Genomic DNA, 18,112 nt, shown 5'->3' on the forward strand with positions numbered 1-18,112 from the left:
CTTGGTTGACTTTACAATCATGAAGGGAGTGGACTATGACATCCTATTAGGTCGGCCCTGGATGCGCAATGCATAGGTCTTAGAAGACTAGGGTAGCGGCCTAATCTTCTTAGGAAATCAAATGGAGGCACTGAGAGTAGAGATGGATATATGGAAGACCACACTAGTTGACCTGGATGCCATCTCCACCATGCTGAAGGGTGACACGTGGACTAGGAAATCTTACATGCCACTGACTAAATATATCCCCTGCCTCGAAGATGAGCAAGATTGGATGCACGTGCTCACCACGATAGATCTTTCATTCTCAGACAGTGAGGAGTACGAGCAAGCTGCTAAGACAGCTGATAAGCACAGAGACGCACCCTCAGTGCCAGTTTGCATATTGGCTAAAAGCTCGAATGAATGATCCACTTCCCAAGTAACAAGTGAGAACTCCTCAAGATCCTAGAATATCTGACAAGCAAGCTAGTTAGCAATCTAGCTTAGCAATCTAGCTGCTAACCTCAAACCTCTCCAAGATCTCTTGGACGACGAACCTAAGTGGTGATGGACCAAGGTGCATGACTTAAACTTAATGTACAATTGAGCCTTAGTCATCACCAATGAGAAGGAAAAGCCCTATCAAGACCTAGGAAATGATGAGCAGTCAGAGGAGGATGGTTCTAGTGAGGAATACGACGACTATTGTTCCTTCACAGTGATGGAAGCAAAGGAGAGATGGATATGGTAGGATACGACACTGGGGGAAGGGTGATAGAGAAAATCCCCAAACCCCGTGGGAAGAGTGCCTTTAGAATCGAGAGAGGAGGCATGCACATGGATTGCGATCGAACCTAGCTGGAGAACATAGGGGCAATAGACTACGAATAATCAGACCTTGCACAGCCAAGCGCTTTGCCAGCGCTTTGGGACAGAGTCACCGTCTGAACTACGACCACCACCAGGCGCGAGGCTCCCTCTTCTAGTGAAGACGGAGAGTTTGATTCTAAGTAAAAGGTGAGTTCAAACAGTGATCCTAAGGTGGCACAACCACCTAAGACCATATGCACCAAAGGGGACCTCCCAATCCACCTGAGGCGCCAAAGGTTGAAGGAAGAATGACACAAGCAGCCTCAAGATATGCAGGCTAAAGAGCAAGGAAAATCGCAAGACCTGCCAAAGTGATTTCCTATGTTTAAGAAAGGAGATAGGGTAGTGATCTTGCTAGGAGCCAAACGACAAGGGCAAGCAAGCGAACCAATAGAAGGACCAGCCAAAGTCAAGGAGGTTAATCTAGCTAAAGGAAGGGGAGACAACCCGACCTATCTTTATTGCCGATGACTTGACCGAGGAAGAGAAAGCAAGTCTCATTGCTCTCTTGCGAGAGTACATGGACGTATTTTCTTAGTCCCTCGATGAGCTCAAAGGGGTAGATCCAAGTGTCGTAACTCATAATATCCCCATGACCCCCGACACAATGTCAGTCAACAAGTAACGACCGTATCCTATGAATCCCAAGAATGCTCACGCTATCAAGGAAGAAATTGATAAGCTGCTAAGGGCAACATTCATTTATGAGATTGAACACACGGACTGGGTCTTGCCCATAGTTATTGTACTGAAGAATAATGGAAAGATCAAAGTGTGAATTAACTACAAGAAGGTAAACGTTGCTACCAAGAGGGACAACTATCTAGTCTAGATCGAGCTAACCCCAAAGTTGGTGGAGAAAGCATTGGGCCTAGCCAATAAGGTGGAAAGGCAGCCAAAGAGAGATGTGTATGCCATGTTTGGAATGGATAAGGTGATGGTCCACACAAACAATGGCATCACCATGGCAAACATCCTGACCCCGAAATTTAGCTCCAAGCCAAAATGATGCATGCATTGTTCTCCATCCATAAGTACAACTCAAAAATGAGTTGAATCAATGTGCCTATGCTAGAGCACATTGCAGCAAGATCCCTTGACGAAGTGAACCTGAATGGCTTTGTGACGAAGACCATTGAGTCTTTAGCAAAAGGACTAGCAACAGGAGGGAGACCCACAAGGGGAGAGTCCCCTGCTACCAAGGTAAAAAGAAAAGTGTCATCCTCAAAGGCGTCAACCATCGGAAGAGGGGTTTTGATAGCTATAATACGGGAAGCATTCTTTTCAGGTCAATACAAATGCTGCATCCCACCAACTTTGGTGCCCCCATCATCCACTCAATTCACTCTCGACCCCCACCACCTCAACTGGTTGATCAGTTTCTTCCCAAGACCAATCCCCGCGAAATTGCATCATCATCGACTTACACAACTGTTGTTGCACAGCATGTCACCATGCACCCAGGAAGACCGAGGAAGCCCAATTCAAAAAGTGAATGAAGAAGCTCATTCTGCCCACGCATGAAAAGTGAAGGAGAAACCAAGGTGCTCTCAAGGACGAAGGAAAGCACCGAAGATTCTAGCAAGGTACTCAGAAAGAATGTAGGGAAGCACCGAATATTCTAGCAAAGCTTTCTCAAGGATAAGGGAGAACCTCTAAGGGCTCTCCCAAGGAAAGCACGAGGCGCAATGTAATTCATTTTATACCTGCCCCAACTTCATCTTCAATTATCATATGTAACTCTCTGATAATGTTATGATCTTTATTTTTAGTAAGACCTTATACCCATCAAAAAAATTCTAAAAAGTTTTCATAAAATTATTAGCCTCTTAAAAAAAGTTGGAAAAATCTTAAGAATTTTTTGGGCTCATTTGCTATTTTAAGACTATTTTTAAGCAAAAAATACCTAAAATTTATCAAAAAATCACCAAAAAATAGGTTATCGGATGTGGCACGAATAGGGGGGTTGGGTCACTCACACCATAGTCACTCAACCCCCCTATTCGTGCCATATTTAACAACCTATTTTTTGGTGATTTTTTGGAGCTTTTTTAAATAGTTTTTAAGTATTTTTTGCTTAAAATAGTTTTAAAATAGCAAATGAGCTCAAACATTTCTTTAAAAAATTTCCAATTTTTTTCAGAGCCTAAAATATTTATAGTTTTTTTTGTGCTTGATAACCATAGATTATGGCTCCACAAGCTGTGAAGTTAATAAGGTGGACAAATGCTTGATGAGGGTAGCTATCTCAAAATCCAACACCTTCCTCAACAAGGGCTTATAAACAAACTCAAAAAAGCCATCTCGCTACAACCATCCCACCTTCCAACTACTATCCATTGGTACCATGGGATTGGCACTCATCTAGGAGGGGGGTAATGTTAACCTCAGTACAAGAAAAAGTGAAAAAAGTGGAAAAGCGCAAGTCATGAGTTAAAAGAGGCAGCCCAAAAGGAAATCCTTCACAACAGAAGAAGCAAGAATGGGAACGGCCGAAGGCGCAAGGGCAGCCTCAAAAGCTAAGTCAAAGACAAAGGCACATTTTTAAATGCAAGGCACCCCTAAACCTTTTGTAAAAGAGCACCAGGCTCCCTCCTGTGCAGATTGTGAAAGGTGGACAGGAATCGATAAAGAGATAGGGCAAGTAAAAGGGAATGGGAAAAGAGGACCTTGCCATAATGGCCGGTCATGTAAAAAAGGGGGATAGGTGCCCAAGGGATTTAAGGTATGTATAAAAGCCAAAAAGTGAATAGAGAAGCTCCTTCTTTGGTGTGTGGCAAAGTGGACTCATCTTCTTCTCTTCTCCTTGCTTGATTGTGTGTGCCTAAGAGAGGGAGTGTGAGGGTGTGAGGGTGTGAGGGTAAGGGATCAAGGAGAAGAAGCTCTACATCATCTCCTCTCTTCTTCTCTTCTCTTGTCTCGTGCACGGCTATGGAGGATGGAGCTTGGATATGGAGACTTGAGGATGCTTAAGCTTGCATCTCGAATCGTGGAGCTACGGGTGTGCTTGAGGGAGAAGGCGACTCGTTTGGGCATCGAGGTAAGCTCACTACACCCTGATAGGATCGAAGGTGCGTCGGCTAGGTGAGAGATAGCCATAGGTGTTCACTTGAAACGCTTGAACAATAAGCAGTCCATGGGTCTTGGCAGTTGAGCGTGAGCTCGCCTCTACATTAAGCAATTATCTCAATGGAATAAATAGTTCTCTAACTCTCATCATTGATGAGGTGCATCATAGTTTACAGCCTTCTCAATAATGTGGTAACCATTTGAATCATAGGAAAAAATAGCACCTTATGTTGCTCCAATGCAAATCTATGGCTTTGTCTTAATGTTAATTAGCATTAAAAACCCTTGCATCCTTAAATTATATGCATGAAGTCAAATATGAAGAATTTTTAAATAATAGGCTAAAACAATGCTCCTTGCATATGAGAGGATATTCAATTTACAATGTTGAAGGCAAAAGTCAAACTTTTCATGTAGACATTTAATGAAGTAAAACCATATTTGTAGACCCATTGTAGGCATAGGGAGATTGTTGAAGGCTTTATTGAGCATCCCTAAGATTTGACACCTACATGACATCAATATAATGCATAACAATGGTTTCATAGTTGATGTCCTCAATGGTACATGCTTAGGCTCATGCACTAAACAAGACAAACACATACCTTACCTTAAAGATGGCTTCCAACCTATCACACTCTTCCATCATGTTTCTAAGTCCCACACATGAAGATACATATTTGAATCAAGAAAGGTATTCATTTCTTAGATTGTACTTTTTGAAGACTACTACCAATCCATAAGGCTCTCATCAATCTTCCCAAAGAAAGCAAGATATAGGCATGAAAGTGAGAATCTCTTGTGAAGCAAACTACAAACGAGACATCAAGTTAAACATACACATGTTGGCAGGTATGAAATGCCATTGTGCCAAGACAAATTATCATGTGCTCTAGGCCATGGAAAGTACTAGTAGAATTCCTTGAGCTCTTCAAATAAAATGTCTTAGGTGCATTTGATACAATCTCTAACTTACCCATTATCAGGATCATATATATGGAAAGTGACAACATACTTAGTTGCAACCCCATTCACATCACATCCCTTTGTGATCATATTTTGAATCCACATTTTTGTCTAGACTCTTAATAAAGATAAAAGGCAACACCCTTACAATTGTGCAAGTCACAACTCATAGGAGTGGGTGTAAAGGTTTTTCTTTTGGAAGTGAACACCCTTACAATTGTGCAAGTCACAACTCATAGGAGTGGGTGTAAAGGGTTTTCTTTTGGAAGAGAACACCCCCAGAATGCATGCCTATAAATCCCCTCCCCTAATACATATTTCAAGGCACAATCATTTCGTCTTGAAGTGAAAAGCCCTAGAATGTATGCACATAAAGCCCCTCCCCTAATTCATATTTGAGGGCTAGTAAATTTTACCAAAGAAATGAAGCAATAAATCATTCTAGATGTATGAGTGTTTTTACATGGAATGGACGTCCCCACAATGAGAGAGAGAGAGAGAGAGAGAGAGAGAGAGAGAGAGAGAGAGAGAGAGAGAGTTTTATACCTACAATGTTGATCCTATATATGCCTCCTTACTCTAGCTGCAACTTCTTGGGCTCAGTGGAGACCCTCTCAACACTTGGAATTTCCCATGACAAAGACGGAGAGAGAAAACCGGGCGTGGAGAAGTTGAGTGCCTTTTCATCACCCTTATTCTTCATTATATTTGATCAATGCATACTCATCTCAAGTTGAAAGGAAGCTTAGAGGAACCTAGAGCATCACAATAACTAACATGTACTTGCATCTTGCCCTTACTAGCTTTATTTTCCCCTATTATACTAATTTGCTTCATAGAGTACCCCTGAAATATCCCATTGGGAGACAGATAACATCTGAAGAACGCTACTGAATATTGGAGCTACAAGATCCTCACAAGATTCGTTATTGAATATTGTGTAGTAGCACTTGTTTGACCACACTAATATGCTACAAGTAGGCACACATAGCTCAGATCCTCTTGACAGGAATGAAAAATACCCCATGAAACAAGGATCATGCTAAATTTTCATTAATTGCCAAACAACTAGACAAGCAGTGTGCTAGGGACGACCCTTATAGCTTTGTGGGATAGTTTGAACAAGTTTGTGAGGTGAACAACCTTACAGGTGATGCGAAGCAAGCACAAGTGTTTAGACTATGCCTTGAAGAGAAGGCCAACCCTTTTTCACTAGACTTGACGCCATTGAGAAGGCCTCATTGATATTGCTCAAGGATCTTTGTATAAAACATTTTACAAGGCCAAATACAAGGATAATTGTTCAAATAATGAACATTGAGCAATAAGAGGAAGAAAGCATGCGGGAGTATAGTCAAGACTTTTATCAAGGGTATCCGAGATGAAAGAATTTATAAAACCATGGCAGGTAACTCAAAGTCTTAACTACTCCAACATCAATGTGCTTGACAAAGCAATCTAGGTTGATGATCTTTATCAAGAAAGAAGCCAAGATAAGAGAGTTGTAGGCATCGAACCCAACTCTCAGCCAAGTCGCAATAAGGCTCAAATGAGTGAAACTCAAGATCTAATGAGTGATGTCAAGAAGCAACAACAATAGCTCTTGAGAAAATGGTAGAAAACCTTAAGTTGTCCCAACTATACCGACAAAACACACAATGCATTGCAGCAAAGATCACCCCCCTTCGGAACACTCCAAGCCAGCACACACCTACACAAACTATGGGCACTTCGAGTATGAAGCTACCTGTTGTAGAGCTCCACAAAGACTTCCAAGACCCAATCTCAAGTTTAGCTACCTATAATACAATCAAGGTCTCAACCACCCATGTCACTCTGCAAAGTAAAACAACATTTGGCATTGCCAACTCCCTAGGAGCAAAGACGAATAGTATCACAAAACAAAATCAACCCCTCAACCTACCAACTCCCCAGGATCAAAGACAAATAGCACCAAGGAACAAAATCAACCCCCTCAAGGATTCCTAGGCCGCTATGCCCAATTGTTACTCATCCCCTAAGTGATGCTCCTATCCATTATATATGGGGAATGATCTAACCAAAAGAAACAATAGCTTGCTAGAACTATGAACAACTAATACACGTGTCTTCATGTTGTCCACAGAGGCAAGAATAACCCAAAGAAAATGAGGTAGACCAACAACGAATGTGAAATCACACATGTATCAAGATTGCCCAAGAAGAAAGGCCAACAACAGTAAGGTGATTGTACGTTCGGTACCATTAAGTCCCTTCACAATCGAAATGATCAAGGACAAGGATGTCCTCCCTACTCCAATCAGTCCTATTACTAGGTGCAAAGCAGAAAAGATGGAATCACCATTGAGGGAAAACCACAGTAAAATGGATCAACAATAGGCAAGAAGAATAGTAAGAAGATGTGAAAGTACATTGACCTCAAGTTGAAAAGTGAAGGCTTAATCACTCAATGGGGCACAACTCTTGTATCAAGTGCAAAAAGCATAATGCTAGCATTTCAAATAGAGAAGGATGCTACAATAAAGATGGGAGAATATTTTGTCCCTAAGTAGTAGTTGGCCATAATTGATAATAATAGGAATGGGTGAAAGCAACACAAAAAGGACTGCCAACTGAGGCCATTTTGGAAACCATTAACTTTCACAGACTCTTTAACTCTTCACCAAGTCTCCATCTATTCAATTCCTGAACCCCAGTCTCTCTAACTCTTCACCAAAGTCTATCTCTAGTCAATCCTCAAACCTTAGTGACACTACCAATTATCTACTCTATTTTGGCCAACATATACAAGAGTGAGAGACCACAATTCCAAATGATGCAAAACAAGATATATTCCATTATCAAGAAATAGAGCCTAGCATTATCTCAACACTCACATCCACCAATGTTTCGATCCCACTTGGAATCTTGAGATGAAAGGAAACCCCTCCATATGGCAAGTGTTCAAAAGTTGGATGGATGGTATAGACTCTAAATCATTAACATGCAATCCACAAGCCGATTGTCTGACCACGCGCACCTTGGAGCTTGGGGGTTTAAGACCTTCCAAAAAGGGGCAAACATCACACATTGCTTCTAGTAGAAGCCCTCAAGGACTCTTTCCAAGAGAGGAATCATTATTAGTAGAGCTAGACTCAGCATAGTTAACAAGAACATGTGCACTTGTGCATATATAAAACCTTCACAACAACGTACACAATCTTTGAATTCCTCACATCGTGAACATAGCACTTAAAACCCAAAGCATTGATAGAAAAAGAGAAAGTTGGTGATAAAGTCACCAATGGAGGGATTCAAAAGTGAAGATTGTGTTCATGAAAAGATAGACACCATGAACAAGATAAAGTGATGCACTTTGTGTGTTATTATTAGAAAGGAGTGTGGACTTTATCCATGATCCTTAGAAAAGGAAGATAATGCATTTTCTCCAATATTGTTATGTACTTTTCTCATGCATATTTTTCCATTATGCTTACAATCAATAGAGGTTACAAGGGCTCTCATCACACTTGCATCACATTAGCACCTTCATGCATTATCAATCAATCACTTGAAACTAATATACTAAATTCATCATATCCATGGAAAAGATTCCAACCACCTTCACCTTATGGCCTTGCTTCAAGAAATATGAAAATAAATGAGAAGGGGGACATTAATCCATTGTTAGGACCATATGATTTTTCCTTCTATAACTACCTTCAAAATGTTACATAGTTGTTCAAGGATGAAATACCTTAAAGTGGCCCTAACATATAAAATGTGGCCAAATTTAGGATTATAAACCAATGTACCAACTCTAGGAAAGATATACCTACATTCATGGAATAATGGACACCATAGAATAGCAAATACTAGAAGAAATGACAAAGAATGGAATCTATGGTCAAAAGAGGGAATATGCACTTGTGCTTGACTGTTGAAAAAGCTCTTTAGTGGGTAGCCATCATAATTTGCATCAGCACCAAACATGTTCACCCAATGTGTATCAACTCCTAGCCCTACTTGTTGCATGATCTTCCTACATTGTTCTCACACTCTTAAGACTAAATACCATTTGCCCTCAAGCACACACCATTGTTTGCCCTACTTTTTAAAACCGCTCTTTTACCATCACTTTCCAACAATGATCATGTGGTAGCTTCCAACCTTTCACAAAGAAATTGGCATCCTTGATCCACAAAGTTGATTATTAATTAAAAACGTGATTTTTACCCTAATATGGCTTAATCTAGGAGTCCAATTTCTACAAGCTAGCATGTATGTTTACTCTAGTCATTAGTTAAGACAATAGAATACTCAAGAGGGCTACTTGAGATCTCATTAATAGTAGTGGTTGTTACAAGATCCAATCTACATTCAACTTTACATGAATCATATTGTCTTAACAATAAACTTCATAATGCCCAACATATGATGAGTATCAAAAGAGTCCAACACCTTTTCCCAAAAAGTATTTGAGCCTCGACATGATCAATTTTCCAAATCGAAACATGGCAAAGAATTCAGCAAGATGGAGTAGCTATGGGAACCCTTCTTACCCCTTGCCAGATATTTGATATATTATAACCTTAAATACCCACTGGATGTAGCTATTGATAGATTTACCCATTATTCATCACGATTGTACTCTTAGAGCATTCAAGGATGCACATTTTACTAGAGATAGTTTCTTTCGGTTTTTACATGATATTGGAGACTAGGATCGTTCTTGTATATTCATTTATCTCATAGACCAATCTTGGCCTCTAAAAAGAACTCCCCATGCATGCACGCACACACACACATACACACACACACACACATCTTCCTGCCCAAACCCAACCCATATTAACTATAGCCTCAAACGCAAAAAGGCCAAATCTGTAACAGATCATTCAGAAGGCCTTCTACAGTAAGAACATGAAATGTGAGACTTGTATAATTCATTTTCTTGTTACTGAAATTGTTTCTGTGATTCTCTTCTCCCTTCTTTCTAGGACCTTGTGTATTTGTTGGATCTTCAAAGTCATCTCTTTGACTCCATCTTCAATCTTCTTGGTTGTTATCATCCACCTCAGCTCCATTCTTTCTCCAAGAGATTCTTCTAATTTGTAAATTTGCTGAAGGAAATACCCCTCCTATAGACTTGATATGTGGAGCCAATTTCTTGGCACGGGTGCCCTACAGGGACAAAGTGGGCTGCCCTTAATTGCCGCACTTGGACAGTAGCTCTGTGCCTGAATAGGTTGTTAGGTCATCTCTATGTTACTCAAAAAAACTGAGAAGAAGGGTTTAAATAGTGAGAGAGGGGGTTGAAGGGTAAAAGGGGGGGCTGGTTCTGTTGCCTTTTGTACTTGTGGAAGGAGCGGTTAGAGCTGAATTGTGCTTGGCCTAAAAAGACGCAGGATTTTTTGCAACTGGCTGGGGTTGCAGATGAGTTGGAGCTGGCATGAAAAAACATGAGAAACAAGTGGATGGGATGCCAAGAATGGTCAGAAACAAATGGGAAAAGCTACAAGGCACGCCAACACGGTAAGTCATGTCTTTTAAGTTGGCAGACCAGCTGATCAGTAAAGGCCTGCTTGACTAGTACATTTCTTGTGTCATAAGCCATTCAGAATGTAAGACTATGGAAGAAGCTGAAATAAACAAAGGCTGAAAGGACTATCATGCAATAATGTTGATCAGACGTGTTACATTGTAAGTTCAGTTCTGCAGATTCCAAGTTCAATGCACATTATGCAACCACCAGCCTTGGTGTAACAATCTAGATTCCACCAATTAGTGTAAAGAAATTCATACATTATTTTAAAACAAAAATATCTTGACAAGCAGCCATTCCTGAAGGCTGAAAACTGTAAAATCATAAAGGAAACAGCTTCCACAACTGGTTATCCTTCTTATGCCATGTGTCTAGTACTACGGAAGAGCCTTCCTTAACCCCTCGCTCGCCATGTAACACAGTCATGTTAAGTAGAGTGTCACTTGCCATTCTTAGTGTCTTAAAACCCTCTCCAAAATCCTGGCTCTCAGTCCAAAGAAGTCCATCATCCTCCACGCTTGGATTGTAATTTACTAGCACAACCTGCGAGCAGGACCCTTTTAAGAACCTTCAAAAAGACTAAGTTAAGCCTACATTCACAAGTACCCAAGGCCACCTATTCATTGTTACATATAAACCACTGCCTTCTTTTCATGTCAAACTAACTTCACATATCTCAGTTAAAAACCAAAGCTTATGAATTGACCAACACTCATTTAACAGGTTTCATTGCTTGTAGGAGATTGGACCAGGTATAATAGACACAATAGATTTGATGACTTTACTGCAAAATATAGGGTGAACCAAAGATTTGTGTGGAGCAAAACATTCTGAAAGTAAATTAGCAAACACATAAACCTGCAAAGGATGAGCATTCAGTCATAGGGCTTCAAAACTTGAATTTTAAATGCCCAATAATCAAATGAGTGCCAAGCTACTCTACAAGCCATGAAGATGGAACCACAGCCATTCCCACTAGACAATTTGCAGGCATCCAGCAGTCAAAACATCCAAGACTTTAAGCTTGACACACAACAGTTCAGCTAACAGCTGCCATGGAAAACCCAAACTTCTGTTAAGCTAAAAAGGTGCACTATACCTTAAACCTTCATGAGCTCATTAAACAGGCCCAAAACTCAAATGCACTAGTGTGTTTCAGAGTCCCATAAGCAAACTCCCGAGTATTGGTTGGATCCATCACTATATATAGTGTGCGCACTAGGTCACTTGCATCCCTTGTCATCACTTCTACAGTCTACCCAATTGCAGTCACTTGCATCCTCAGTCTTCCCCCCTCCAATGGCTGCCATTTTCTTTAATTGGCTATTGCTCTCCATCTCCAGCCGCTGCCATGGACATCCTACAGCTGCCCATTATCCTCAAGTGGTCTCTGTTTGTTCCCAGCCTACTAATGCCATCAGTTAGCCACTGCTGAAGCCGCCCATCTGCCGCCAACCTGATCTGGTGGAGTTTTCATGCTGTTGTACCTGCAATTTCTGCACCATCTCCTCCAGCAAACTGCCACTCAGTCTGCCTTGATGTCACCAACTCCTCCAGCCCCTGTCACTGTCAGCACCAGCCTGAATTTTTGTTCTTTTAGCTCACACCGGACTGCTGGTCATCGTCTGCAATAGGTTGTTTTTGAGTTTTCAGCACTTTCCTACCATCATCCACTCCAACTGGTGGTTACTGCACTCAAGATCCATCTGCTGTTGATGACACACATTGGCATCTCCCTCAGCCCACTCCCACGAGTCCATGGCTGTTGGATTGCTCTGCCCTTGAGCATTGTGCACATTCACTCATTTACTTTCAGCAAATTCTACTCTTTTGCATTTTGTGTTTTTTTCTACATTATTATGTTTTAGTGGTTTTCATACACTGTATTTTCTCAATGCAAATCTTAACATATCTCCACATGGTATCAAAGCTGGTGCCCCAAGGCTATTGCAGGGTGCTTGGTTTGTTCTTGACAACACTGTATTGACTCATGATGGTTCAAACCCATCCATGATTCCAATGGAGGCCCTAAGGCTATTGCAGGGTACTTGGTTTGTTCTTGACAAACACTGGATTGACTCATGATGGTTCAAACCCATACATGATTCCATCTTGGGATCCTCTAATGCTTTCTCAAGCCACTACTCCAATGGAGGCCCTTAGCGAGGCATTATGGTCTTGACCTAGAGGACAATGCTTCATCATCATCTTCTAGTCACTTTTCTTCTAGGGATCATCCACTAAAGCCCAGCTCTTCTTCTTTGCATATTTCTTCACTAAGTGCATCTTAGTCAAGGCACTAAGCTGACAAGCCTGATCACCTCTCAATTGAGGAAAGACAAACCACTTGGGATACAACCAAAAGTCCAAATTCTTCATCACAATCAAGCTCGATGGTAGGTTCATACAATCCATTTTTGTGTGATCTTGATCATGTCTACATTGCTCCTCTTGTTATACAAGAACCAACTGTAGTTCACCACGGAAACAAAAATCTGTGTCAGTATCATACATTTGGACACTCTATGATCATAGATTCTCCAAAGGATGCACCTTTATCTTCTATTTCATTTGAGTATGAGTTTGGTGCTTCATATTCATAATTCCCGTCCTTATCTCCCACATTCAATGTACATTTAGATTCATCTACATTAACTTTAAGACCCTACTTTAGACGATCCATAAGTTTCCAACTCTCATTTCATAGTCTTAAAGCATGCCATGCCACTAGTCTTATATTACACGGCAAAAACACAAAAACTTATCTGCCTTTAGGCTTTAGGCCATTACTAAACACAACCACTTTACACCCTAGTGCTTTGTTACCAAGAATGCCGCCCACGCACAATGCATCTCCCAAAGGCCTAGAAGTGCATCACACACTATTTTCTAGTCCGATTCTATCAGAAATCCTCCTCTAGCACATTGTACCATCCTCCCCATTTGCTCAAAATCACAAAACCCCCCTCTAATGATGATATGTCACCTCCTAAATGGAAAGAATCAAGGAGTGGAAAGGAATCACTTAGACCCAATCCCACCCTCCCCAATCAATCCTAAGCATGGACCACATTTCGATGCCAATGATCTGTCTCCTTCCTTGAAGGAAAACAGAGTTGTAAAGTTAAAACATCACAACCCCTCTTCTTGCATTAATCACCTAAAAATGTTGGATATGGGGCTCGCATGTGACCAATAGGCTATGGCGGATGGAACTTTTTTTTGTTTTGGAAAAGGGCCCCAAAGGAGAGAGAGAGAAAGAGAGAGAGAGGGGTCTTGCAAGTACACACAAACTAAAAGATAGATTGATAATGATAAGTGTGATATGCAAGTACAAGTGATAGGGCCTAAATATATAGCCTAACATGTATAGCTAACCCTTTGACCCTTATTTAATACTAAGTGGTGTAAAAGGTGTTCATAGCTCAATATGCACTTTTACACTTACACACAATAATGTGTGTTCACATACGAGGATAAATAAATCTAACCAACCCCCCTTCAACTCATGGTGACTGAATCCATTACACAAAACATATGAAAAAGAGAAGGAAAGGCCTTACCTCGAAGAGGTAGTGTCTAATCCCGTACAATGATTCTCAAAAAGAAGATCCATAAATAGCAGGTGTAACATGAGGATGGTCGTGACATGGTCTACCAAGAAGCTCCGGGACCCAAAGTAAGACATGGTTCAAAGGTACGTGTGCATGGTTCCGAGATTGCTCAAAAGTCATTGTGGCTCAAAAGACATCGGGCACATGACCGAAGGCCAAATACGTAGGTGTAGCTTTCGGGATCAACTCAGAGGTCACGTGAGAAGTGGTTACAATCCCCCCTCAAATATAGCTCCTTGTGAATCGGAAGAAAATAAAATAAAAAGAAATACAACTCATTTTGGATTAAAATCCAAGCAAAGGACCTTTTAATTTTGAGGTTTGGATTACAGACTCTATTTGTGACAGGGACAAATCTAACAGTGACAAATCTGACAAACAAGTTGTTAGAATTTGCACAAAATTCCATGCACAGTAACCAATGTTTTAGTCAGATAGTTTGCAATGTGAACATAGCTAAGGTAATAAGTTGTGTTACCACATTTAGAGTTAGCTAACTTCAGTTGAAGTTAGGGGTTTGGTCTTCCTTACACCTAAGGTTACACTTTCATTCTATCACTTTCAGTTCAACAAATACACTCTCATTTCAGCTCACACTGTCTACTCCACTATCTACTCTCACTCTCTCATTTATCTCTCATCCATAGCTCAATTTCCAACATTTGGTATCAAAGTTGTACGCACACAAGTTCAAGTCAACAACAGCCGTTAATCGGTGCCGCTCCACTCAAGGTCCTATAGCCACCAAAGCCTACAAGGAAGAGGAGAGGAGCTGCATTAGCTCTAGCCGCCATTCTACCCCTGTCACCACCAACTCCACCTAGATTGGCTCCGAATCTACACCGCAATCAGCTCCCTACCAATGCCATCAATGCCACCACCTACAACACTTGCGACTACCCGCCAGAAGTCTACCACACCTGCCTTGTCCTTTGCCACTGTCACAATGCCAGCGCCACTACCCCTTGTTGCCTCCACCAACCTAAGCCCTACACCCTCAATCTTGCCAGTGCCAACTACTTTCCAACTGCGCCATCACCTTGCCAAGCTCACCTCTGTACCGCTAGCAACTCCACCATCTACCTACTACCACCACCCATCTCTATAGCCTCTTGCGATATCTAGTACCGCCACATCTCCAACAGCTTTGGTTTAGCACTCATCTCAAGGTGTCCTGAAGTTGTTTGCTGTCAACACGCATATCGAGGCGACATTCCATTAGATTTTCATATAGTAAGTATAAAATCTTTGCAATTTCTCAAAATCTCTTCAACGAGATTTGGAGCTTTTGCATAGCATGCATCCCAAAGCAATGGACAAGTGCTGCAATAGCATTATTTTGTTGTTTATGTGAAATTGGGCAAAGAAATCTGTTCAAATTTGGAAAATTGCAATGAAATTGGGAATTTTGAGCATTGAGTTGTTGCATTTAATGTTTGGCACACATCGCGAGGCATATGCAGTAGTACAGCACAGAATTGCTGTAAATTGCAGAGTGGGTGTTGTTTTATGTAGAGTGGGCATACTTTTCAAGGAGATTGATAGTTTTGACAGGTTTTTCTTGCTTTAGTATCCCGTGGTAGCATTTTAGTACTCGGTTGAGTACATTTCACACTTCAGCTCAGAAGTGTTTGGTTGCGCAATTTGTGCATTAATTTGCAATGATGTTAAATCATAATACCCAAAATCAAAACAACATTTTGGGAGTCATCACTAAAGAGGACAAGCTAGATCACGCCAACTATCCTCTATGGAGTTTTATGGTGTGCAATCTACTCATTGTGATGGATCTCTAGGATTATGTCACAAGTGATTTGCAAAGACCGAGCAAGCTTGCACCTCAAACACCTCAACGTGGTGCTAGAGGACAGCCAATTGCTGTTGTTGTTGTTAATGTTGTTGCGGCTTGCCCCTGCTCCTCCTACAGCAAATCAAAGGAAATGGGATTCAAAGGATGCATAGGCTTCGTCATTGATTGCCTTGTTAGTTAAGAGGGCTATTATACCATATATGGTAATACAAGACCTCTAAAGCAGCTCAGGATGTCTTGGAACGCATGTTTGCAGCTCATAATGAAGCCAGAATCTCTTACTTATGAAAAGAATTGGCTAATGCACATATGGATAAGAGTGGCAACATGACTGATCACCTTACACACTTGCAAGGCTTACGTGAGCAGCTACTATATATTGATGAGGTTATTTGGATGCAAAAATGGTGAATGCCACTCTGAATTCACTCCCTGGGTCTTATCTTGGCTTCCACACCTTGTTATGGGATTGGAAGGCCTCTTATTACAAGAGAAATAGACTCGAAGAAATGTTGCTATGCGTTAAGGGGATGTAGCCATGCTCTCTAAATATAAAGGCAAGGGAACAGCAAAGCACTATGTAAAACATCAGCCAGAGGCTGATATGGGACATATGCATGCCCCACTTGGTATTTTGGCATCCAAGCACATTACTTCACAAAAGTGTTTGTTCACATCATTACATTCAACCCCTACAGGGAAGCGTATTACATGTGCTAATAACAACAGTTATGATATTTATGGCATTGGTTCAATGCTGATCACTGTTGCAGATTGCTCACATTTCATGCTTCTAGATGTCTTGTTTATGCCTGGTATCACAAAGAACCTATTGTCTATTTCAGCTTTCAATAAGCATGGATTTCAAGTCATCTTTGAGGAGGACAACTATATTGTCAAAGACAAAGAGCTTGACTACGCTCTTCGATTGTGGGGTACCTTGTATAAGGGCCTCTTTTTGTTAGACACATATAAGAGGAATTCTCATGATGCTTTGGCAGTTAGCACTCTTATGCCGGCTATGCAGAATGAAAAGCTTTGGCATTGGCATGCTCACTATGGTCACACGAGCTTTGACAGACTTGTGACTCTTTAGAGGTGTCAGATGGTTGAATCTTGATGCTTTGCTTACTTTGGATACTCCACCTCTCCATGTTGAGCTAAACTATTATTAGTTTTAATAAAACAGCACCAAATCTCAAGTTATTTAATGAATTTTAACCATTCTTTTAAACCGGGAGCAATGGGAGAGAGTTTCGATATCCCATATGTAAAACCCTGATTTGGGAGGCCCCAAACTTTCTATAAATAGACAACCTGCCCTCCCATTCAGTCAATCTCATTTTTTTAGGTTTCAAGCTCTAGCTTCTTGTGCACACCCCGTTCATGAAGGACATCTTAGCTAACGCTACCCAGCATTGTCTACATCCATCCAGCACCTATTTCCAGCCCTACAATGCTGCATGTACCCACATTTGCTGCTGTCACTTGCCGCCCACACCTCCAAAAGCTGCATTTCAGTGAGGCGACCAGACTCTCCCTGTGTTTGCTGCTGTTGTGACCGTATGGACTACTGAACTTGCATTTGATGTTGATCTTGTTGGAAAATGACAACCAACTATGGAGGAGAGAAAAGAGAGCAAAAGAGTAGAGTGTACTTGCTAAGCTGAAAGAATGAGAATGAAATGTACAAGATAGGTCTAAGATAGACCTAGCTCTAACTCAACTAGAGTTAACTGACTCTAACTCAACTAGAGTTAATTGACTCTAACTCTAACTCTAAGAGTGGTGACACAAGTTATAACTTTAGTTGTGTTCCCACTAAGAACTAAAAAAGAACTAAAGTCTAAACCATTGGGTGCTGCCCATAGAATTGACAAATTCTAACAACCCGTGCAATGCCAATGTGGTAAAGTACAAGAATGATCAATGACCACCAAAGGATAGCAAGTTTAAGGACTTGCGAAAGCCTAAAACTTCTCACAAGGTAGTTGTTGAGAAACCACTTCATCAGTTCACACACTTCATTTAGGGTTTTGCACTAACAACACCAAAAAGAGTTTATGTCCACATTTTGGCCACTTTTTCAGTGGGCATCCACACAGTGGTACGCTACCCTAGACAGCTTATTCCTATAAATAGGCACTCACTTCATTCATTCTCACTTCTCTCTTCAGTCATTCTTCAACCTTCTTCTCCATCATCAGACACCCTTCCCTTAACCACTTCTTTCCACTGCCCTCATACCCTTCAAGAGAACATTGTGGTTCATGGCTC

General features: G+C 41.1%; 1 protein-coding gene across 1 annotated transcript in view; it reads right to left on the reverse strand.

Annotated features, from left to right (window-relative positions):
- Nucleotides 1-10,586: 10,586 nt before the first annotated feature.
- LOC148030404 (uncharacterized) overlaps nt 10,587-18,112 on the reverse strand; it is a 47,479-nt gene continuing 39,953 nt past the window's right edge. The window contains exon 3 of the mRNA XM_087686728.1: nt 10,587-10,954. Within this exon, the coding sequence (XP_087542854.1) occupies nt 10,733-10,954 (222 nt within the window). The 3' untranslated portion in view covers nt 10,587-10,732. The remainder of the gene's footprint in view (nt 10,955-18,112) is intronic.

This window comes from Lygodium microphyllum, chromosome 10 (assembly GCF_053477565.2).
Source record: "Lygodium microphyllum isolate KBCC chromosome 10, Lygodium_microphyllum_v1.1.10, whole genome shotgun sequence".
Taxonomy (NCBI): Eukaryota; Viridiplantae; Streptophyta; class Polypodiopsida; order Schizaeales; family Lygodiaceae; genus Lygodium; species Lygodium microphyllum.